Source organism: Lissotriton vulgaris, chromosome 6 (assembly GCF_964263255.1).
Source record: "Lissotriton vulgaris chromosome 6, aLisVul1.2, whole genome shotgun sequence".
Lineage (NCBI taxonomy): Eukaryota > Metazoa > Chordata > Amphibia > Caudata > Salamandridae > Lissotriton > Lissotriton vulgaris.
Window position 1 is genome coordinate 896,875,421 of NC_141694.1, and position 18,195 is coordinate 896,893,615.

General features: G+C 41.2%; 1 protein-coding gene across 1 annotated transcript in view; it reads right to left on the reverse strand.

The window, feature by feature from the left end:
• ACOXL (acyl-CoA oxidase like) overlaps positions 1–18,195 on the reverse strand; it is a 1,104,726-nt gene that overhangs the window by 362,998 nt on the left and 723,533 nt on the right. Inside the window, exon 15 of the mRNA XM_086926889.1 lies at positions 11,111–11,222. Within this exon, the coding sequence (XP_086783015.1) occupies positions 11,111–11,222 (112 nt within the window). The remainder of the gene's footprint in view (positions 1–11,110; positions 11,223–18,195) is intronic.

Consider the following 18,195-nt stretch of genomic DNA (forward strand, 5'->3'; position numbering starts at 1 on the left):
GAATGGGAAAGGGAGAGAGAGGAAGCTGCTGTGGACGTATTCACGGACACTGACAAAGGCATAAGCGGCAAAAAAACTCCCAGCGCTCAAGCACAACCCAGTGCACCGGATGAAACACGGAAACTACTCATGGAATTGGAGAAATTACGCAAAAAAGAGACCAGCAAATGGTGGGAAGTAAAATCACTAACAAGATATCTAGAGGTTGGAAGAATCCCGAGAGGGCTCAGAATCCTAGTAGCCCCAACTTATGAGGACCCAGACCCTGAAATGCTACAAAAGTGGGCGGAAAATAGCGCAAAGTCCTCAGAAAACATGCTGAAAATTCTAGTCCAGTTTGCTGACAGTGACAGACAAAAAATGTTAATTCGCATTAAGGAAATAATGCAACAACTTGAACAAAAACCAAATCAAGATGAGATCACCAAAAGTCTAAATGAAATCAAAGAAAGAGTTTTGAAACTGGAAACAGAAATAAAAGAACGCAAAGCAATTAAATTCCAGCGGGATCGCAATGACTATTTGAGTGGGAGAATATACACTTTTGCTAAGAAATATGATCAAATAAGAAGGCAATCCCCCCCTAAACCACAAACAAATGGGGTAAACACAACAGTGGAACAGAGCGAGAATGAACTAAGTTCAGAATATGAAACAGATGGGGAAGCAGGCACTGGCCCTCCACCTACTCCCGCACAAGAATTGGCTTTTTTAAGAGTGCAACGCCTCAGAATACTGAGGCCACGTTTCCCACCAAAACAGGATTTGGGAGTAGACAAAGGGAAATCGTACAACAAAAAGCAAAAACAACAACCAAAAGCAGGAGAAGAAAAAACAGACGGTGGAGAAAAACAAGGACAAAATCAAAAACAGAACAAAACACAAAACAGACGATACAGACGCCGTTAATGGAAGAACAAAAAGAAATAGACAACACAGTTATCAATTTAACTAACATGGAATTTAGCCCACAAGAACTTGAAATTTTATCTCTGGGATTGTCTTACTGTTTGAACACTAACTTTGATTATGCCCAAACCAGAATCGACCTGTTTCAATATGTTCGAAAACTGAAATTACAAAAATATTTCATTAACGCCAAAAAGCGACCAACCCCAACAACCGGGCTGGGCGAGCAAGCCCAACAATTGTCAGTGGCAAATATGGAAGTTCTCCAAGACCTAATAGACCTGGAACAAGAGAATATAGGTGAAGGCATAACACCTAGTGGAGCAGCATCCGCGTCGGAACTTGACATCTATGCATCAGTGAAAACTAATTTCAAACCCAAATCTCAATTTATGCCAATAATGGGGAAAGATAACCTGGACCTATTCTCAGACAATGTTATTAAAGAGCTAAAAAGTCTGTCCCTACAAAGTACAAAAGAATATTGGCAAGAAAACCAAGACCACAGAAGGAAATACAATAACCTAATGACAAAGATCAAATCTAGATCAGATGTGGTAGTCAGATGGTCAGACAAGGGGGGCAATGTAGTATTGTGGCCCCTCCAAATGTACAACCATGAAGCCCTAACACAACTCCAAGACAAGGACTGCTACATGAGGGTAAGCCCTACTCACAACGTAGGCGTACAAGAAAAGTATCACAATGAGTTGTATAGATGGAAAGGAATGGGACTCATCAGTAAAGATGAATTTAACTATCTAAAGAACGATTATCCAATGACACCTCAATTTTATTTAATACCCAAGGTTCACAAAAATGAACAAACACCACCGGGAAGGCCCATAATATCGGCAATTGGTAGCCTCTTTGAGAAAACGAGCATTTTCATTGATTCTTTCCTCCAACCAGAGGTAAAAAAACTCCCTGCCTACATCAGAGACACAAGTGATTTTCTGGCAAAGATCTTTGATGTTGACTGGCATGACAACTACAGGTTCATGACACTGGATGTCCAGTCACTTTATACCAGTATTAGACATCGAGACGGCCTCAATGCCATGAAATTTTACCTCGGAAACAGACCCATTGAACTGTATCAGCATACACAAATGGTATTGGAAATGGCGGAGTGGTGTCTGACAAATAACATCTTTATTTTTGATAGACTTCATTATAAACAGCTCCAAGGATCAGCCATGGGGACTTGCTTCTCCCCCAGCTATGCGAATCTACACATGGGCTGGTGGGAGGAGCAGGTCCTGAGAGTCCAACACAGAGACACTATGGTCAACAATGTTGTGATGTACAAAAGATATATTGACGACATTTTCATTTTATGGCAAGGGAGTGTTGAAGAAGCAGAAAGATTTGCATTGGCACTAAATGAAAATGTATTGAACCTAAAGTTCACATGTAACACAAATGCCCACAATATCCAATTCCTTGACTTAGAACTGTATGTGCAAGACAACAAAATACAGACACGCACATATAGAAAACCCACTGCAGGTAATGCCCTGTTACACGCGCACAGCTTCCATCCAACACCATTAAAACAGTCGATTCCCTATGCAGAGTGCTTGAGAATGACACGAAATTGTAGCACCAAGGAGGGACTCTCCAATGCCAAACTAGAGCTGTTTAACAGGCTAAGAAAAAGAGGGTACACTAACAGCACTTGCCAAAGGGCCGAAGACAAATGTAGGGGCAAAAACAGGAAAGATCTAATTTTCCCTGTGACCACTACAGAAACCACAACTGGGCCCAACAGTAAAGATCCTCCTAGACTAATAACAGGTTACAATAGATACCACAGTAACCTACGCAAAATCCTGACCAGACACTGGCCGTTAGTTCGGGGAGACCCTAATATAGGTGAATCGGTGGGCACTAGCCCATTAATAACTTTCAGGAAAGCTAAATCTATGAGAGAAGAACTGGTATGTAATGCGCCAGCTCTCAAAAAGACAAAGAACTGGTTAGATTCACAAAAGGGCTTTAAAAAGTGTTCAAAATGCAAAGCCTGCACCCATGGTGTGAACACTACCAAAGTACAAGTCCCTTTCAGAATTAAACCATATGTTCTAAGAGACGCGTTTACATGCAAAACAGACTTTGCAGTTTATGTGCTATCATGTTCATGTGGGAAAAAGTATGTAGGTTCCACGATTCACCCGGCACACGTACGGATCTTACAGCATCTGCGAGCAATCGCCAATAATGATCCTACGTACCCCGTAGCCCGACATATACATGAGAGTCACAATGGTAATGCTAAAAACATCCAGTACTTTGTAATTGATAGCATTCCGAAAAACATGAGAGGAGGCAATCGCCCCCTAGCTTTGCGCCGCTTGGAGTCAAGGTATATTATACTCCTTAACTCCAAGATCCCATTCGGCCTGAATGCGGACGAAGCCTTAAGTGTCCACTTATAACCAAGATACTAGATTACATCTATTGCATATCCTCCTCTTCCCGAGTACCATTCGTGAAACATCTGCAGTTCATCTACTACTTAATTCACGGGTCACCCAGGGGCACAATCTAAGCACATTTTAAACATTTAATATGTCCGAATACATAGCACTTATCACCATATTTTACACCTCACGTTTCACATGCAGCCACTTTGCCTCATGTACCTCCCGTCCACTCACTCTACTTAGAGAGACACCTTTTGGATGGCCATCGTAACAAACACACGCGCTAGTAATATATAAAGCCTAAACTCTAGACGTGACACATTCTATAATACCAAACACGCTACTGACTACAAACCATTAACAGTGAATTATGCGCAAGCCAGTAACAAGTGTTTTTTTCGCTGTCAATATCGTACAAGTAGTTATGCCCACTTGGGCAACACTACATATTACTCTGGCGTATAACCACGAGCGGCAGCAATGGGCATGTATATACGGTTAAACACACTGCAGCCTAAACGCGCGCATTACTTACTGCGGTAATTTCAGTCTGTGACACGACGCAGCTAACCGGGTTGGTGAGCACGCTCAAACAAACATGCTGTCACGTTGGGAGGTTACATACTAAGTTAACACAGGCAAACCATAGGGCCTACCAAAACGGGACCTTTTATGAGGAACATCCATGGCAAGCACACGGGGAACCAGTAGCAAAGTGTGCTAACCAATATATATTTTTTCTCTCACGAGAATCTTATGCATTGTCATTTACCTTAAATGTTAGCTGTGAATATTAACATGCTACATGACAAATAAGGTTACCAATATTATTTTCTACACATGTTTTGGTGATTTTTGAATTTTAATCATGTTTAAATTATAAAATATATTCTGAAATACAACGTGTCAAATGTGCAAAAACTGAAGAAAGACCTTTCTAACACACAGGTGAGCCTCAATGTAACCATGGCAACATCTGGTTTAAATTTGTATGTTAATTAATAGACACGCCCATGACTCTTTTCTTGTATATATGTAGAAACGAAATGTAAATGCAGATGTAGTGAACAAGGCGGCAACGCCGAAACGCGTCTAAGCAGATACTGATCGAATAAATCGAGTTTGGATTCAGATTCATGGTGTCAGCGCCTTCTTCAAAATGTACAAGTTTGGCAAGACTGGATATATATATATATATATATATATATATATATATATATATATATATATAAATATATATATATATATACATATATATACATACATATACAGAGAGAGAGAGAAGGAGAGAGAGAGACATACAAACAGACAGCCAAACAGAAAGAGAACTATTGAGAGAGAACGAGAATTGAGACAGATAGGTGAGGTGGTGACGAGATAAAGATAGAGAGAGTGATATAAAACATAATAAAAAGGGCTAAAAAAAGAAAGAAGGGACATGTATTGGGGAGACAGAAAACAAGAGATGGAAAGAAAATAAGAGAAAGAAGGGAGAAAAAGCAATAGAGAGAGTATGGGGGCATCAAAGGTCAAGAATGACAATCACTGAGCAGAGGCTGTCAATAAAGTAAGACTGACCAAAAGGAGGGACAGCCACAGAGAATGAGGGACACCAGATGGGGAAATTAAGGATAGGCCCAAGGACAGATAATTGTAGTGGCTTTCACAGAGAGGGGAGGAAAGAGAGCAGGATGTTAACTGCATTTATACAAAGGAGAGAACTAAGTTACCCACAAAATGAAAAGTGGTGAAACCAACAGGGAAAGAGAGGAACGAAGGTCTGTGAGTTTAGTTTCACATACTGAAGAGAAGATTTAAGAACAAGCACCCTCAATGCAGTGTGAAGCTATGAAAATATGATCTTTGAAATGTATTTTTATGTTGAGGAGCAGAGCTCTGAGAGCTTTCACATCTTGCTGCAGAATTTAAAGCATACATTTTATGCAGTTCATTCACGTTTAGTGTCATCTGGAAACTGGTAAAGCTGTGCTTGTTACCTCACCCAGTTGACATTCATCATGGAGAAAAACGTAACCATTTAGAATCTCCTTGGGATGGGGCAGCAAGCCAGCGCTCTTTGCCAGAAGTCCACCCTGCTTCAATAGCTGGACACTGGCAATCTGAGGCTGCAGGACCACCCCCAGAGTCTCTGGATCTGAACCAGGCTTGGCATTCCTCTTCATCTTTAGAAACAAATCGCATTTGCAACCCACATCTGCAGATAAAGTAGCCCTACTTATTGTATGTATTGCTCAACAGCACTGTTGGGGTGATGCTGCAGATGCACATCCAACCTCTATGGGTCCCAACACCTACCTCAGCAAGGTCAAAGAGTCAAAGGAGACCATCCTACCATGACCCATTAGCTGATGTCTTGCATTGTTGAAACCGTTTCCTTAGCTTAGTTTTGGCAGGAGCCCCAAAGAGCAAATCCTTCCACTCATAGCCACATTGCCGGGACTGCAGGGGGCTTTTGCTACGTCCCAGGTGGTGATAGGCACAGGATGGGGCAAAAGGAATGCAACTGTGACATGATACCCATCACCCAGACCCCTACTGGTTATTTTAGTTCTCCATATGGTATAAGCATTTAATATATCAAGGTTAAAGCCATAAACAAAAGGCCTGTAGTGCGCTGACCCGACACATCTACTGTTCCAGCAGCACGGCCCGGGTAGTCTTATTCTTTCTTGCTCTAGTGGTCTGTAAGAAGGTTACAGCAGGCATAGGTGAAATGGACAGAGACAAGGAGGCATGGAACCCAAATACAGCCCTTTTGCTCTCTGTCCCCTCTGTATACATCCTCTTACACTAATCTCTGACCTATGGGGAAGGCTGGTTGTGGGAGGGCCCAACGCCCAAAACTGTCATCCAGGCATCTGCAAACCTCCTCCTGAAATTAGGGACAGCTTTAGACATGAGCACGCAGAGTTGAAGCCCAAGGCGCCTGGCTTCAGAGAGGTGCACTAAGCTTACCTAGGAAACTATTTTTTATCATGTATTCCTAGTTGGGTAGAAATAGGATGAGTCAAAGATTTCACGACATTCTCAACCTCTTTAGCAGAGTTTTTAGCATCAGGAACACAGGACAAATATTAACTGACTTAAGCAAACTTATACAATTTAGATAGTTTAGCTCTTGCATATATCAAGAGCTGAAAGTAAAAAGGTTTCTGAACTAGGAAGAATGTGACTTCAGGCAGGCTTTTTGTACTAAAAGCATCAAGGAAGAATTTGTCAGTATGATGAAAGGAAGGAGTTGCTGGGCATGCTGGAAAGTAGCAGGGGCCCTGCAGTAGAATGCAAAGCAGCAGCCTGGTCCAATAAAAAGCTGCAGGACGAGAGAGAGCCGATGGGTGCACTGAATGGGAGAAGGCTGTTGGAAGTCTCGGAAGATCGGGACTTCAAGGCGACCATCTTAGAGTCAGTTTATCATCATGTAAAATAAATGTCTAAGTATATGTTAATTAGAACGCTTGACTGTTGGGAACTCCACCCTCAGTGTGTGGCATGTTCAAATAGTCATCTGCCTCAGGCTATACTGGTTGTTAAAGGATCTCATCCTCGTTGTAGGCCCTTGCCTGTGGTTTGGGCATAGAATTTGGGTGTTGGGTTTTACAATCAGTATAGCCTCCAGCAGCGGCTATAAGGCAATAGTACCAGTAAACAATAGGTCTGTGCCAGCCCTAAAAAATTACAACTGAGAGGCTGTCTGAAATTCTGAGGAACTCTTGACAAATGCAGACAGATGCCTACTACGTCAAACATAACTAGTATATGTGTTGGCGCAAAGAAATATACTAACTTAAATCCACCACATAGGGCGTGCCAATGTCAAGGACCGGGAACGATGTAGCACAGATACAGACTTTCGTGCTTCCCAACTGGAGCCGTCACTTCTAATAAATCTAATTATTTACAGTAGCAGGTGACACACATTCTCATAAGGGTGACAGACAAGGGTTGTAGGGTCAATGCTTTATATAAGAATTAATAGGCAGATTACATAGAGAATGCCATAGAAAATCTTTAGTGGCAAAGCATACAAATCATAAGTACAAAAAAAACTCAGTATTGTTCTAAATGAAATCTGGCATAGATGTGCCCCTGAGGTGGGGAGAAAGGGTTTCTCCCACTTAGAAATCTACATGTCCTGTTAGACGTCTCTAAACAAAGACATCCACGCATTCTACGTGAGTTCATAATTCTCAGTTAATACGTTGTATGACAACAGACCCGGACAGTCGAAATGAGTGAGAAAAAGGTCACTGGGGACATTTCTTAGTGTATTAGTGTGAATTTGGCAGTTCTTTATTTGGAACGAGAAGAACAACACGTTAATTTATTTGGGTGATGTTAGCACAAAATGGAGGACATAAGCATGTACAAATCTGTGGGATAGAAAATATTTCAATTTGCCCCAGATTTTCTAGAAGTTTTTGCAGGCATCTTTTCATCCTTTCCATTAATAAGCAGTCATTTTTGATTAATAAACAACAGGAACTTTTAACTAAATGGTTATGAAACAAATCAAAATTGTTTTTCTTAAATTAAGCAAATAGATGACTTTTCAGGAAGTTTACATTGTGTTTCTCAACTGTTAGCATTCTTTCTTTTAATGGTCTTCTGCCCTGCCAGACTTTTTTTAAATCCAAAACAGAGATGAAAAAGGTTAGCGGTATCAAAGCACTTTGTGCAAGTTAACTCGTGCTAGGACTTTCCCGAGTTAGAATGCAGGATAGGTAGATTGCTTTGAATGACAGGCTTAGCATTTAGCAGCTTACTGGATATGAGTACATAGGCTGTCAGAAATAAAGCAAGAACACAAAACTGCCCAGAGCAGGTTCAACTAAAATGCACAGACTGCATCAGATACATCAACCTCCTTTTTGGTAATCTGGTACAAAAGACATTCCACCGAGTACCTCATGGAATATACCATATTTTACTATCTGATATGGACTAGGAGTGGATACCCGCTATCAAGCACTGGATGGAAACACAGCTAAACTCTACAATGGAAAGACATGAAAGAACAGGCTCAATGTTAGATGCACTATGCACAAAATGCCAGAACACCATAGAGAAACTGCAGGAAAAAGTGGTCTGCAATTAGATAATCTGGCATCTAAAACAGCAGTGTGTGTACCTTTCTGTGAGGAGGCGGTGCACAAGTGGTCCGTGCATTTCTTTTTTAGTGTCTTATGGACATATGTTCACTCGAAATATCTCTAAGTTAGTGTATGCTTTGCTGACAACAAAGCTCGAAACTGCAGAACAATAATTGCCTGTTTGTGTTTCCGAGCTCTGCTGCCAACAAAAAGTCAACATAGATGCTTTCTGTCTCTAATCCGTGCTATCCCAGGTCAAACATGATTGCTTTAGAAGCCATCCCTGAGCAATGGGATGATCACCCAACTCATGGAGAAGTCATTTTCACACCATCAGACATCATCAAGCTCAGAAAGTCATCAGCAGAGTTTATAAACCTGGGCCTGAAGATTTTAGGATGACTTGTAAATGACTATCCGATGACTTCACACGATTTGATTGATCCTGATGATCTGAGGATGAGTAGTTGATTACTTTTCAAGAAAACATTGTTCCGGATGATCTGAGGCTGACTAGAAAATGTGTTAATGATTATTTCACAAGCACTAACAACATGGAATAATTTGTTGAGATTCAAGGTTGATTTGCTGAAAACCTGAAAGCCTATTCACCATTTTGGCTAGATGTTTTAAAATGTTGACTAGTTGGATAATTTTGCAATTATTTGCTGAATACTGTACAATGAACTCATTTTAGATATTACATGATTTATAATGTATCAAACTATCACCCTTTATCAAACTAGAACAATCTTTGCAAACAATTTCAAGCAAGCACATATTTGAATATTCAATTCTCATATGTGGAGCTAATGGAAGTGCAAACCAGCACAATTTACCTGCACCCAAGCATTGTTTATGAGATTTTGGGACACATCCGCGCAACCAAGCTTTTTATTGTGTGGTCAGTGTCCTAGGATTTTCTTTTACAAATCACTGTGTTTATGTATGCCTGTCCAACCTTTTAACTTTAATCAAACGGAGATTATTCCCAAAATGACAGATTTTCAAATTAAAGTCTAGTACGGGAAGCGATGTATCCCCCACACAGTTCCTGCCCACCATCAACATGCTCCGCAGCCAGTTATAATATCCCTTGCTTACATCACTCATGTGCACAACACCACTGGCTCATTACCCTTTTGCTTGCAACATAATTGTACAATGGCACTCATATAATTCATAGCCTCTTACCTGTTATACCAACCAACCACAGATTTTCACAAAAGTAACACCACCCTTTACTTCCTCATACACAACCTTTCACACTACCGACTCAATATACATTCTTACCTTCTGCATGTACAACATATGATTTTCATTTGACTTGTTACACCACTTGCACCATTATCTACTCATTATATTCCCACACTGTTACACAGCATCCCTGTTCTCCTACAGTCACTTAACACAAGTTTGGGAAGTGACTCCCAAGACTTCACCTCTCACCTTCAGGCAGTTACACCCCTAACTACTTTACTTGCTACTCTGTAACAACCACTGAAGCATTCCACTGAACTACTTAGTGCTCACTAATATTCACTCATTTTCAAACGACTAACAAATCCAATCAGCATCACCCTTTCAACACACTAGTCACCCAAACTTTACTGCACCTCCCACCCAATTCACCCCACATCTGCCATCATAGAAGCCACTCAACCTCATAATCACCACCTCTTTATTTGTTTACTAATGACACTGCTCACTCTGACCACTTAGTCATACCACTAGGCATCCTACATATAGTTAGCATCAACTTATAATTCCACACTCCCCTTTTGATTTGTATTCACCTCTTACAGGCCAGGACACATCTTCACTCACAGGCACACTTATCACATCTCATCTTAACACAGCACAGCAACGTCACTTAACGACACACACACATCAGCATTTACCGCCTACAAAACGAGCTTCTTACATGATTTGTTGACCATCAATGTTTTATAATATTCCTCACTTCGGACACCAATTTCTTACCTCACATTATGCCACACCCACACAATCACCTGTTTACCTTAGGTCATTCCCACACCCCTACACACTGAGCCACATGGAACACAGCTCAGACTCACATGCTTACAGCATAATCAATCTCCTTGCAACGCTACATGCATGACTCATTAGCAACAACAACCACCTATCTCATTCACAGTGAACTCAGCTTTGCCAAAACACCCACTCACCCTACCATTGTACAGACCACTTGTCCTCAGACAATACTTATCAGCTAATGGTAACTCTTCACAGTAACATCACCACAAACTGAGGCTACACAAAAAATAGTTTATACCATTGACCTCCCATTATCATGTTACATCACTAATTACACTAAGCATACATAACACATATAGTATCATAATTTGTATTCATATTTTACAACGTGTACATTGTTTCAAAGCTCCAGTATTCTGCCACGTTTAGAACAAATATTTTTGCAATCTGGGAATGGTAAAACAATGACAAACAATAGAAACCATTTCACGATGGTCACCTGTATGTATTTTTAATGTTTTTCTTTTTATACTTCAAGATTCTAGTTTTCAAACCCACTAAAGAGATTGTAGCAAGAATTATTACAGAGTAATGCTTCAATTTTCAGAACATTTTACGCTAGTAATTTACAATGATGTTGGGCAATCTATGGTTTTACATTACCTTATTATAAAGTCTGGCCGCTAAACCTCTTTGTAGTACTCTTTCCCGAAAACTGACTGCTTTCAAAAGGAATGTCAAATTTCCAATTTTATCCACGTTAAATGCCAGAAAACTGAAAGAAATGATAGAAATGTTGTTGTTTTAATAGTGTACCTTCGATTTCACAGGATAACAGCAAAAACATGGTCACAGCGCACAAAAATAAAAGGTACATACAAAAAGGCTAAAATTTGTCATGAGATAAGACTTTCCGAGGCAACGCTCCGCATGAATTGTAGTTTATTCAAGTCGCGGTATGATTTAAACATTTCCTTCATGAATATTTACTCACATTGTGTGTATACGAGAACTGGTTACAATTGCAGTTTCAACAGTTCTTCTAATGAGATGTTCTCATCTTGGATCCAGTGTTTAAGAATTTGTTGTCCTCTAGTGACATGACCAAGAAACCTTTTTGGCAAGCATTAAACCAAGACTGTTAACCATGCTGCTGTGATGTACTTTGGTATGTAGTAATCCACTTAAATGAACAAGATGGCTCCGCATGAATTAAGAGGAGTTTTATTCTAAGATAAAACGTAATGGAACCCAATCGCCATCGTGTGCATCGCTCTCCCAATTCTAGACCTCGAACTGACACTGACACCAGAGATCTGGAACAACAAAGAAGGCGCCGGCTTGCGCCTTCAGACAACATTCCGACACCACACTACAAATGTCATAGCAAACGACATCTCTGCCCTTAACACAAAGTTAATGAAAATTGATAAATATCATGAACAATGCGGTTACATTCACCAAACAAATACTGAACAGAAATGTAAAAGATTTCCCTTAAGTTGTTTAACACATGGCCAGCCATCTTGCAAGTACTGAAACACTAACCTCATAATATATGACTTCTCACAAACATCAATCAATCCAGACCTTTTTCAGAAATGCAGCCTTGACAGTGTTTAACAAGATCAATCATAGATACAACACATTCGTGAACAAGCTGCTTCCCACTCATCCTGCGTAAGGAGAACGTGACAAGAAATCAGACCTTGCGTTCTTGCCTCCAGCAATATCAACACATTTCAAAATTACATTCCTGTTAATTTGAAAGAATACAAATTAAGCTTGAGGATGCTGAATCTATACCCTTTTCACCTCACATACATGTCAAAGGCGTGTGAGCAGCACACAGAATCCAACTGTGTAGCCCAAATGTACATCTTAAACTTTTAAATGCACTAGGCACACGCCAAGGCTTCTCGTCCTAGAGTGCTGTAACTTCTTTCTGCATCTTTAAGCAGTCTTGATGCAAATTAAATGGTATATTTAGAATTACCAACTCCCTGGCAGAGAACAGTTCCCAATAGCAAGTACACTAGTAGTAGTAGAAATAATGCATTGATGTCCAGGAACATATGTTTTACGTGCAGAAAAAACACTTGAGAGAATACTCTACATTTTCAAACATTTATTCTTTACTAGACCATTTAAATGTTTCCTTTTTTCTCAGCATCTTTTTGAGAGGTTCTATGATGGTGGCATATACATTGACAAAGTGTAAATAATAATCTCTAACACGTATAAATAACTTCAGCTGATCTTTATCTTCAGGGCGAGGAGCCTCCCTCAAAACACTGATCAAATCACTTTTGGTTGAATACCATTAAATAAAACCCTATGGTCTTAGGGGCTGATTACGATAGCAGGTGGACTAGGTCCGCCCGCCATCGTAGCGCGGGGCCTGCCATTTGGTGCATGTAAATGCAGGGGGGTACCATGGGTACCCCCAGTGCAGCGACACCCCACCCAAACAAGGGGGGCCCACAACTGGTCCCCAATCCCCGCCAGCCTTTCCACTGTGACATTGCCGCCATGGAAAGGCCTTTCTAAACCCACATCTTAATTTGGTGGACGGTGCCTGCTGGGCACCGCCGCCATTTTAGGGGCTCTGAACCGTCCGCCATGCAATCGGTGTGATTGCCTTTGGCGGTGAAGCGGCGGACGGACTTTGCGTCTGCCACAAAACCCACTGCCATCCTAATTTGGCGGTGGGTGATAGGCTTGGTGATGGCGGAAGGACCGCCACCGCCGGCGTGGCAGTAGCAGTCCTTTCGCCATCATATTGACTCCCTAAGTCATCCACAGAATTTGGCCCAAAAATTACATTTGTCATTTGAAACGGTCATTCCAAGTTCTTTAGGGATCTTTAGGGATTAGGGAACGTTTTCCAAAATGCAAGTATGCTCTTGAGCATGTGTGCACATATGAGAATGTCATACTGGATCGCTTACACTACAGGACCATTTTTTTTTTAAACATGTGTATGTTCTACTATATTTCAGCACTACTGCTATAATTACTTAGATGCATGGCAGATCCACATCTAACAAAAACAAACCAATCATTAGAAGGGTCCGAGGGTAGGTTTAACGACCCCAACTCTCCTGAGCTATGAAAGTTGCCACCCCAGGGCCCTGAGGAATAATCTACCTTTTGGCCAATTCCTCAGGGTCCAAAGGAATTGTTCCAATAAAGAGGCATTCAATCTACATGCAAAGAATCTAGAAGAACAGTTATGTGAAAAGGGATACCCTAAGAAAATCATTCGTCAGTCAAAGAAGAGGGCGACTAACAATCATCGAGAGGCACTGTTACAATTAACTCCACCAAAAGAAAAGTCCAACCGTATCACCTTTGTGAACACTTTCAATATTAGATCCAATCAGGTGCAAAAGATCATTCAAAGACATTGGTCGATATTGAACTCAAGTGGAGACAACATCCCCTTGCCCCTTTTTGCCTTTAAAAGAGGACAGAGTCTTAAAGACCAATTGGTCCATACACGACCAAAGACTAAGGAATCGAGACAGGTGGGCACCTTGTGGGATCTGCCGCCAGTACAGGGCCATCATCCATGTGGCACGTGCTCAGTATGTCCACAAACACACAAATCTACATCCGTGGATATAGGTACCACCAGGCCCTGGGAACAACGCAGTTTTACGAACTGCAATAGTGAGAATTTGATTTATCTAATTGTCTGCCCATGCGAGAAACGATTCGTGGGCATGACAACAAGAAAAATTAAAACAAGAATACTTGAACACAAGAGCACGGAGCGCTGTCGGAAGCAAGCGACCAGGTTAAAATCACATTTCCTTGAAGTCGGACATTGTCCTAATGATTTTTATTGGACCGTTCTTGAAAAACCTATAATACCAGAATTCTGTCCGGGCGTTGGCAAATTTCTATTCAAAAAGGAGCAGAAGTGGGTTTACAACCTCAACAGTGATAAAGAGGGACTTAATGAACCTATACCGTGGATGTCCCTCTGAGTTTCTGAATCCATTAAGTCTATATATTCAGGTAGACTCCAAGAGAGTAGTCCGATATGTCAGAGCCGCTAGAGAATATTCATTATTTTTGTTAGTTGCATAGACTATATCATATAAATACACTGCCTCCACAATTTTCCCTTGAAAAATCTTTAATTAATACACTGAACACTGTTCTATAGACCTTTTTGAAATAAACAACTAAAAATGGCTTTCTCCACTGGATCTAACTGGAGTTAATATATCATAAAGCCCGATGATTAATTGTACCTTCACAACGAACATTTCTACCATTACTAGAGAGCCAGGCTCTTACATCTGGTGGTCAAACTTAGTAATGTAAAATATAAATTTGGGCTCGTTCACTCAGTAAAAATCCAATGACATAATCCACTGGATTATGTCTAACAAAGAACATCGATGTTTGCGATTAGGTCTAACTGCAATCACCATGTTGCGATGTCCGACGATATATTATATTGGAGAAACCATTTTTGGTTACCACAGACCTGAACCAACTATTGGCGGTCATGACATTAGGTGATGACGTTTAAAATGGACGATTGTGGCCTATTGAATTTTGAGAGCAGAACAAACTATTGGCGGTCATAACATTAAGTGATGCCGTTCATAACGGACGAGTGTGGTCTATTGAATTATGAGAGCACGGTTATTTTTAACATCGAGAATAATCTACTAGCCACTAACATGGGGATGTAAACTAAACCACAACTCCCAGCATGCTTACGAGTCATGTGATCGTAATCACATGATTGGGAGCATTTCCGCTGGTCTTTTAAAATGGAGTTGGCCTAGGACTCGGTGCCTCCCCAGACAGCACAGACGAGTGTGCGGAGACACCGACGGAAAGGTACGTAACATCACAGAAGGTCTATGTAATGAGAGCGGGGCACTGTTACAGTCGTGCCCTGACGACTAGAGAATGCCCGATTTCGGCAGGAGGGGGTCGGTTCAATATGGTATAGTACTTGAGCCAGCCATTTGATACGTTTCCGGTTGTTAGTGGCCTGATACGTTAGTCGAGCGCTTTGCCTTCTTCTGCTGTCTTAGTGCGGACGACAAAACGGTTGTTAGTTGCCTGATACGTTGGTCGAGCGCTTTGCCTTCTTCTGTTTTAGCGCGGTCGATAAAACGGAGACTTGCACCTCTATTCCAAAAATCGGCATTTATCAACCTCTTCATTGCCGTAACTAGTACGATGTTATCTCCACATATACTTACATATATGGCAGATATCGTGCGGGTTTATCGATCTTACCAACTGTCAGATGGTGGTAGTATGTCCAATTCTGCTTGCAAAAATCAGTTAATATATCATCAACAAAATTTTCTTTGCTCGTGAGAATAATGAGCATCAGACAGGCGGCATAACAACTGCAAATGACGAATAACTTATTGTCATCTTGGGCGCCTGTGGTTTAGCGTTAAAACTATTGAACTATGAGATTAATGAATTGTCTTTCTGTGTCTAATCCTAAATTTAGAGCGGTGCTCCTACTAACCTGAGCTGCAGCCAGGTGGGGTGAAGCGCCATCACCAATACTAATGGGTGAGTGGCATTAAAGAACTAATACATACTATGTATTTTATTACGATACCCAGTGATGTTTATGTTAATACACTGCCTATATGAATGTGTGTTGAATGTGACATAATGTTGTCAATTTGTTTTTATTTTCATGTCTTTCCTGTGGCTGTCGTGTCTACAACACAATACGGTAATAGTATGTGGTTGATCATGAAACCTGAAAATTACAGTTGATTTTGTTTTTAAATTTCACTTTATAAGCAGTAGTTTCCAACAGGTCCTGAAGAAAGCATTGGAACTATTCCATCTCATATGCTGAAACATGTTGACCAATATTACTTACAGATATTATGTTAAATCTGTATTTTCACTATATTTTTAAATTTGGACATTTGAGAGATATCATTAAAATTAACAATCTACTCAACTGATCCAATTTTATTCATGCACTCACATTTATTGTTTAATTCACTTTTCGCACTGCTTATTCAGTAACCACAAATAGGCTTATATTTTCGAACACACCACCCTTCTTGCTAACGCATTTATTTAAACACTACACATAGCCCTAAAAAACATCAGTAGGCTATGTTGTGTTGGCTAGTCTCCTGGGCAAGGAGAACCCAAATGATGTTAAAATGGGCGGTACCGAATGGTTACTGATGGGAACAATCGCCCACTGTTTGATTCTTAACCATATGGCATATTGTTTTGGGTTTCCACTTCTTTATTTGTATTCTGTTGGGGTTTGTGTCCACAGTTGAGCTTTACAATTGACCCCTAGATACTATTGGTGCTAAGATATACATCTAAACCAGGAAGTATTAAAAAATACATCCTTTGTTTTGTTAACAGCATTTATGGATCTACATTCAGATTCAGTTGATTCACCAGAAATAACTCATTCTGACCTCTCAATACCCTTAGAAATCCTCACTGTTTCCTGAAAAGTGGGACTAGCACAACACAACAGATGCTCTTGCACTTTCTTTGATGCACAATTTAAAACAATTTGATAATTTGTGTATTGATCAACATTATTTTCAAACTTGCAAGAACTTGCTAATATTCTTAACCCCTTGGCTGCGTGGCAAATTCTGCTGCAGTGCGAGGGGGGGCGGGGCTGGGCGTGGCGCTGCTATGCTCATGACAGCTCCCGGCCGTCATAAATCACGGTGGGCATGTGCTCATAACGGCAGGGAGCTGTCCGAACTCCGCACACAGAATAATTCTCTCGCACAGGCGGGAAATTATTACCGCGTAGGCGGAGCGGCAACTTTCGGACGGCTTCCGGCTGTCATGAGCACACACCTACTGTGATTTCACAAATGGAAATTCCTCCATTCGCAACATGTTTATTTTGGCTATAATGCTTAGAAGATCCACAAATGGTGTCCTTAAGCAAATCCAAAGTCCGCCTGAACTAAAAGAGGTAACACAGCCTTGAGCAAAACGAAAGCACGTCATCACAGAAAAAACGAGTGGTGCGCGCGCTGAAAGAAATGTTAGGAAGGCAGCTGGCACACTGCGTGCCACTGCTCGCTTCGCTCACTCCCAAGGCCCACAGGCCGTGAGAGTGAACGTTCAGAGAAAAGGCGGGACATACCCCCGCCTATGGCCATTTGCGTGCTTTCATATTTGAAAGCCACATGCAAAGGCCAATGGAATGAATGGGAGGAGTCCAATCCACACGGAAAAGTCTCTTGGAAGTCTGCAGTGATTCCAAGAGGCCCTCTCCTAGAGCAGAGCAGGTGAGACCTAAAAATAAAAGGTGCTAATGTGCAACGCCTGACAAATTTCCCATGCCAACTTAAAGTGCAAAGTGCCCTCCCTATTCAGGCCATATCGTATGGAGACCTCAAGCCCCTTGTGCAAATTGTGTAGGAAAGTGACAAGTGCATTATCCACCCCCATGGAATCCAGCACAGCCCAGAGCTTCGATCTGTTGACCGTGTCAGAGGTCGGGCTGAGGTCTATGAAGGCCAGATGGATGGTTACTTTCTTACCTGCAGTGTACTTGTTAATCAGTAGATAAAGGTTCAGATTCTGTTCAATCGTACCCCTGCCAGGTCTAAAGCCGTATTGAATATCTGACAGTATGTTACTCTACTCTGCCCACGCTGTTATCCCATTCAGCAGGACACTACCAATAATTTTGACTTCCTCGTCCACTCAAGAGATGGGTCTATAGCAGGCTGGATCAG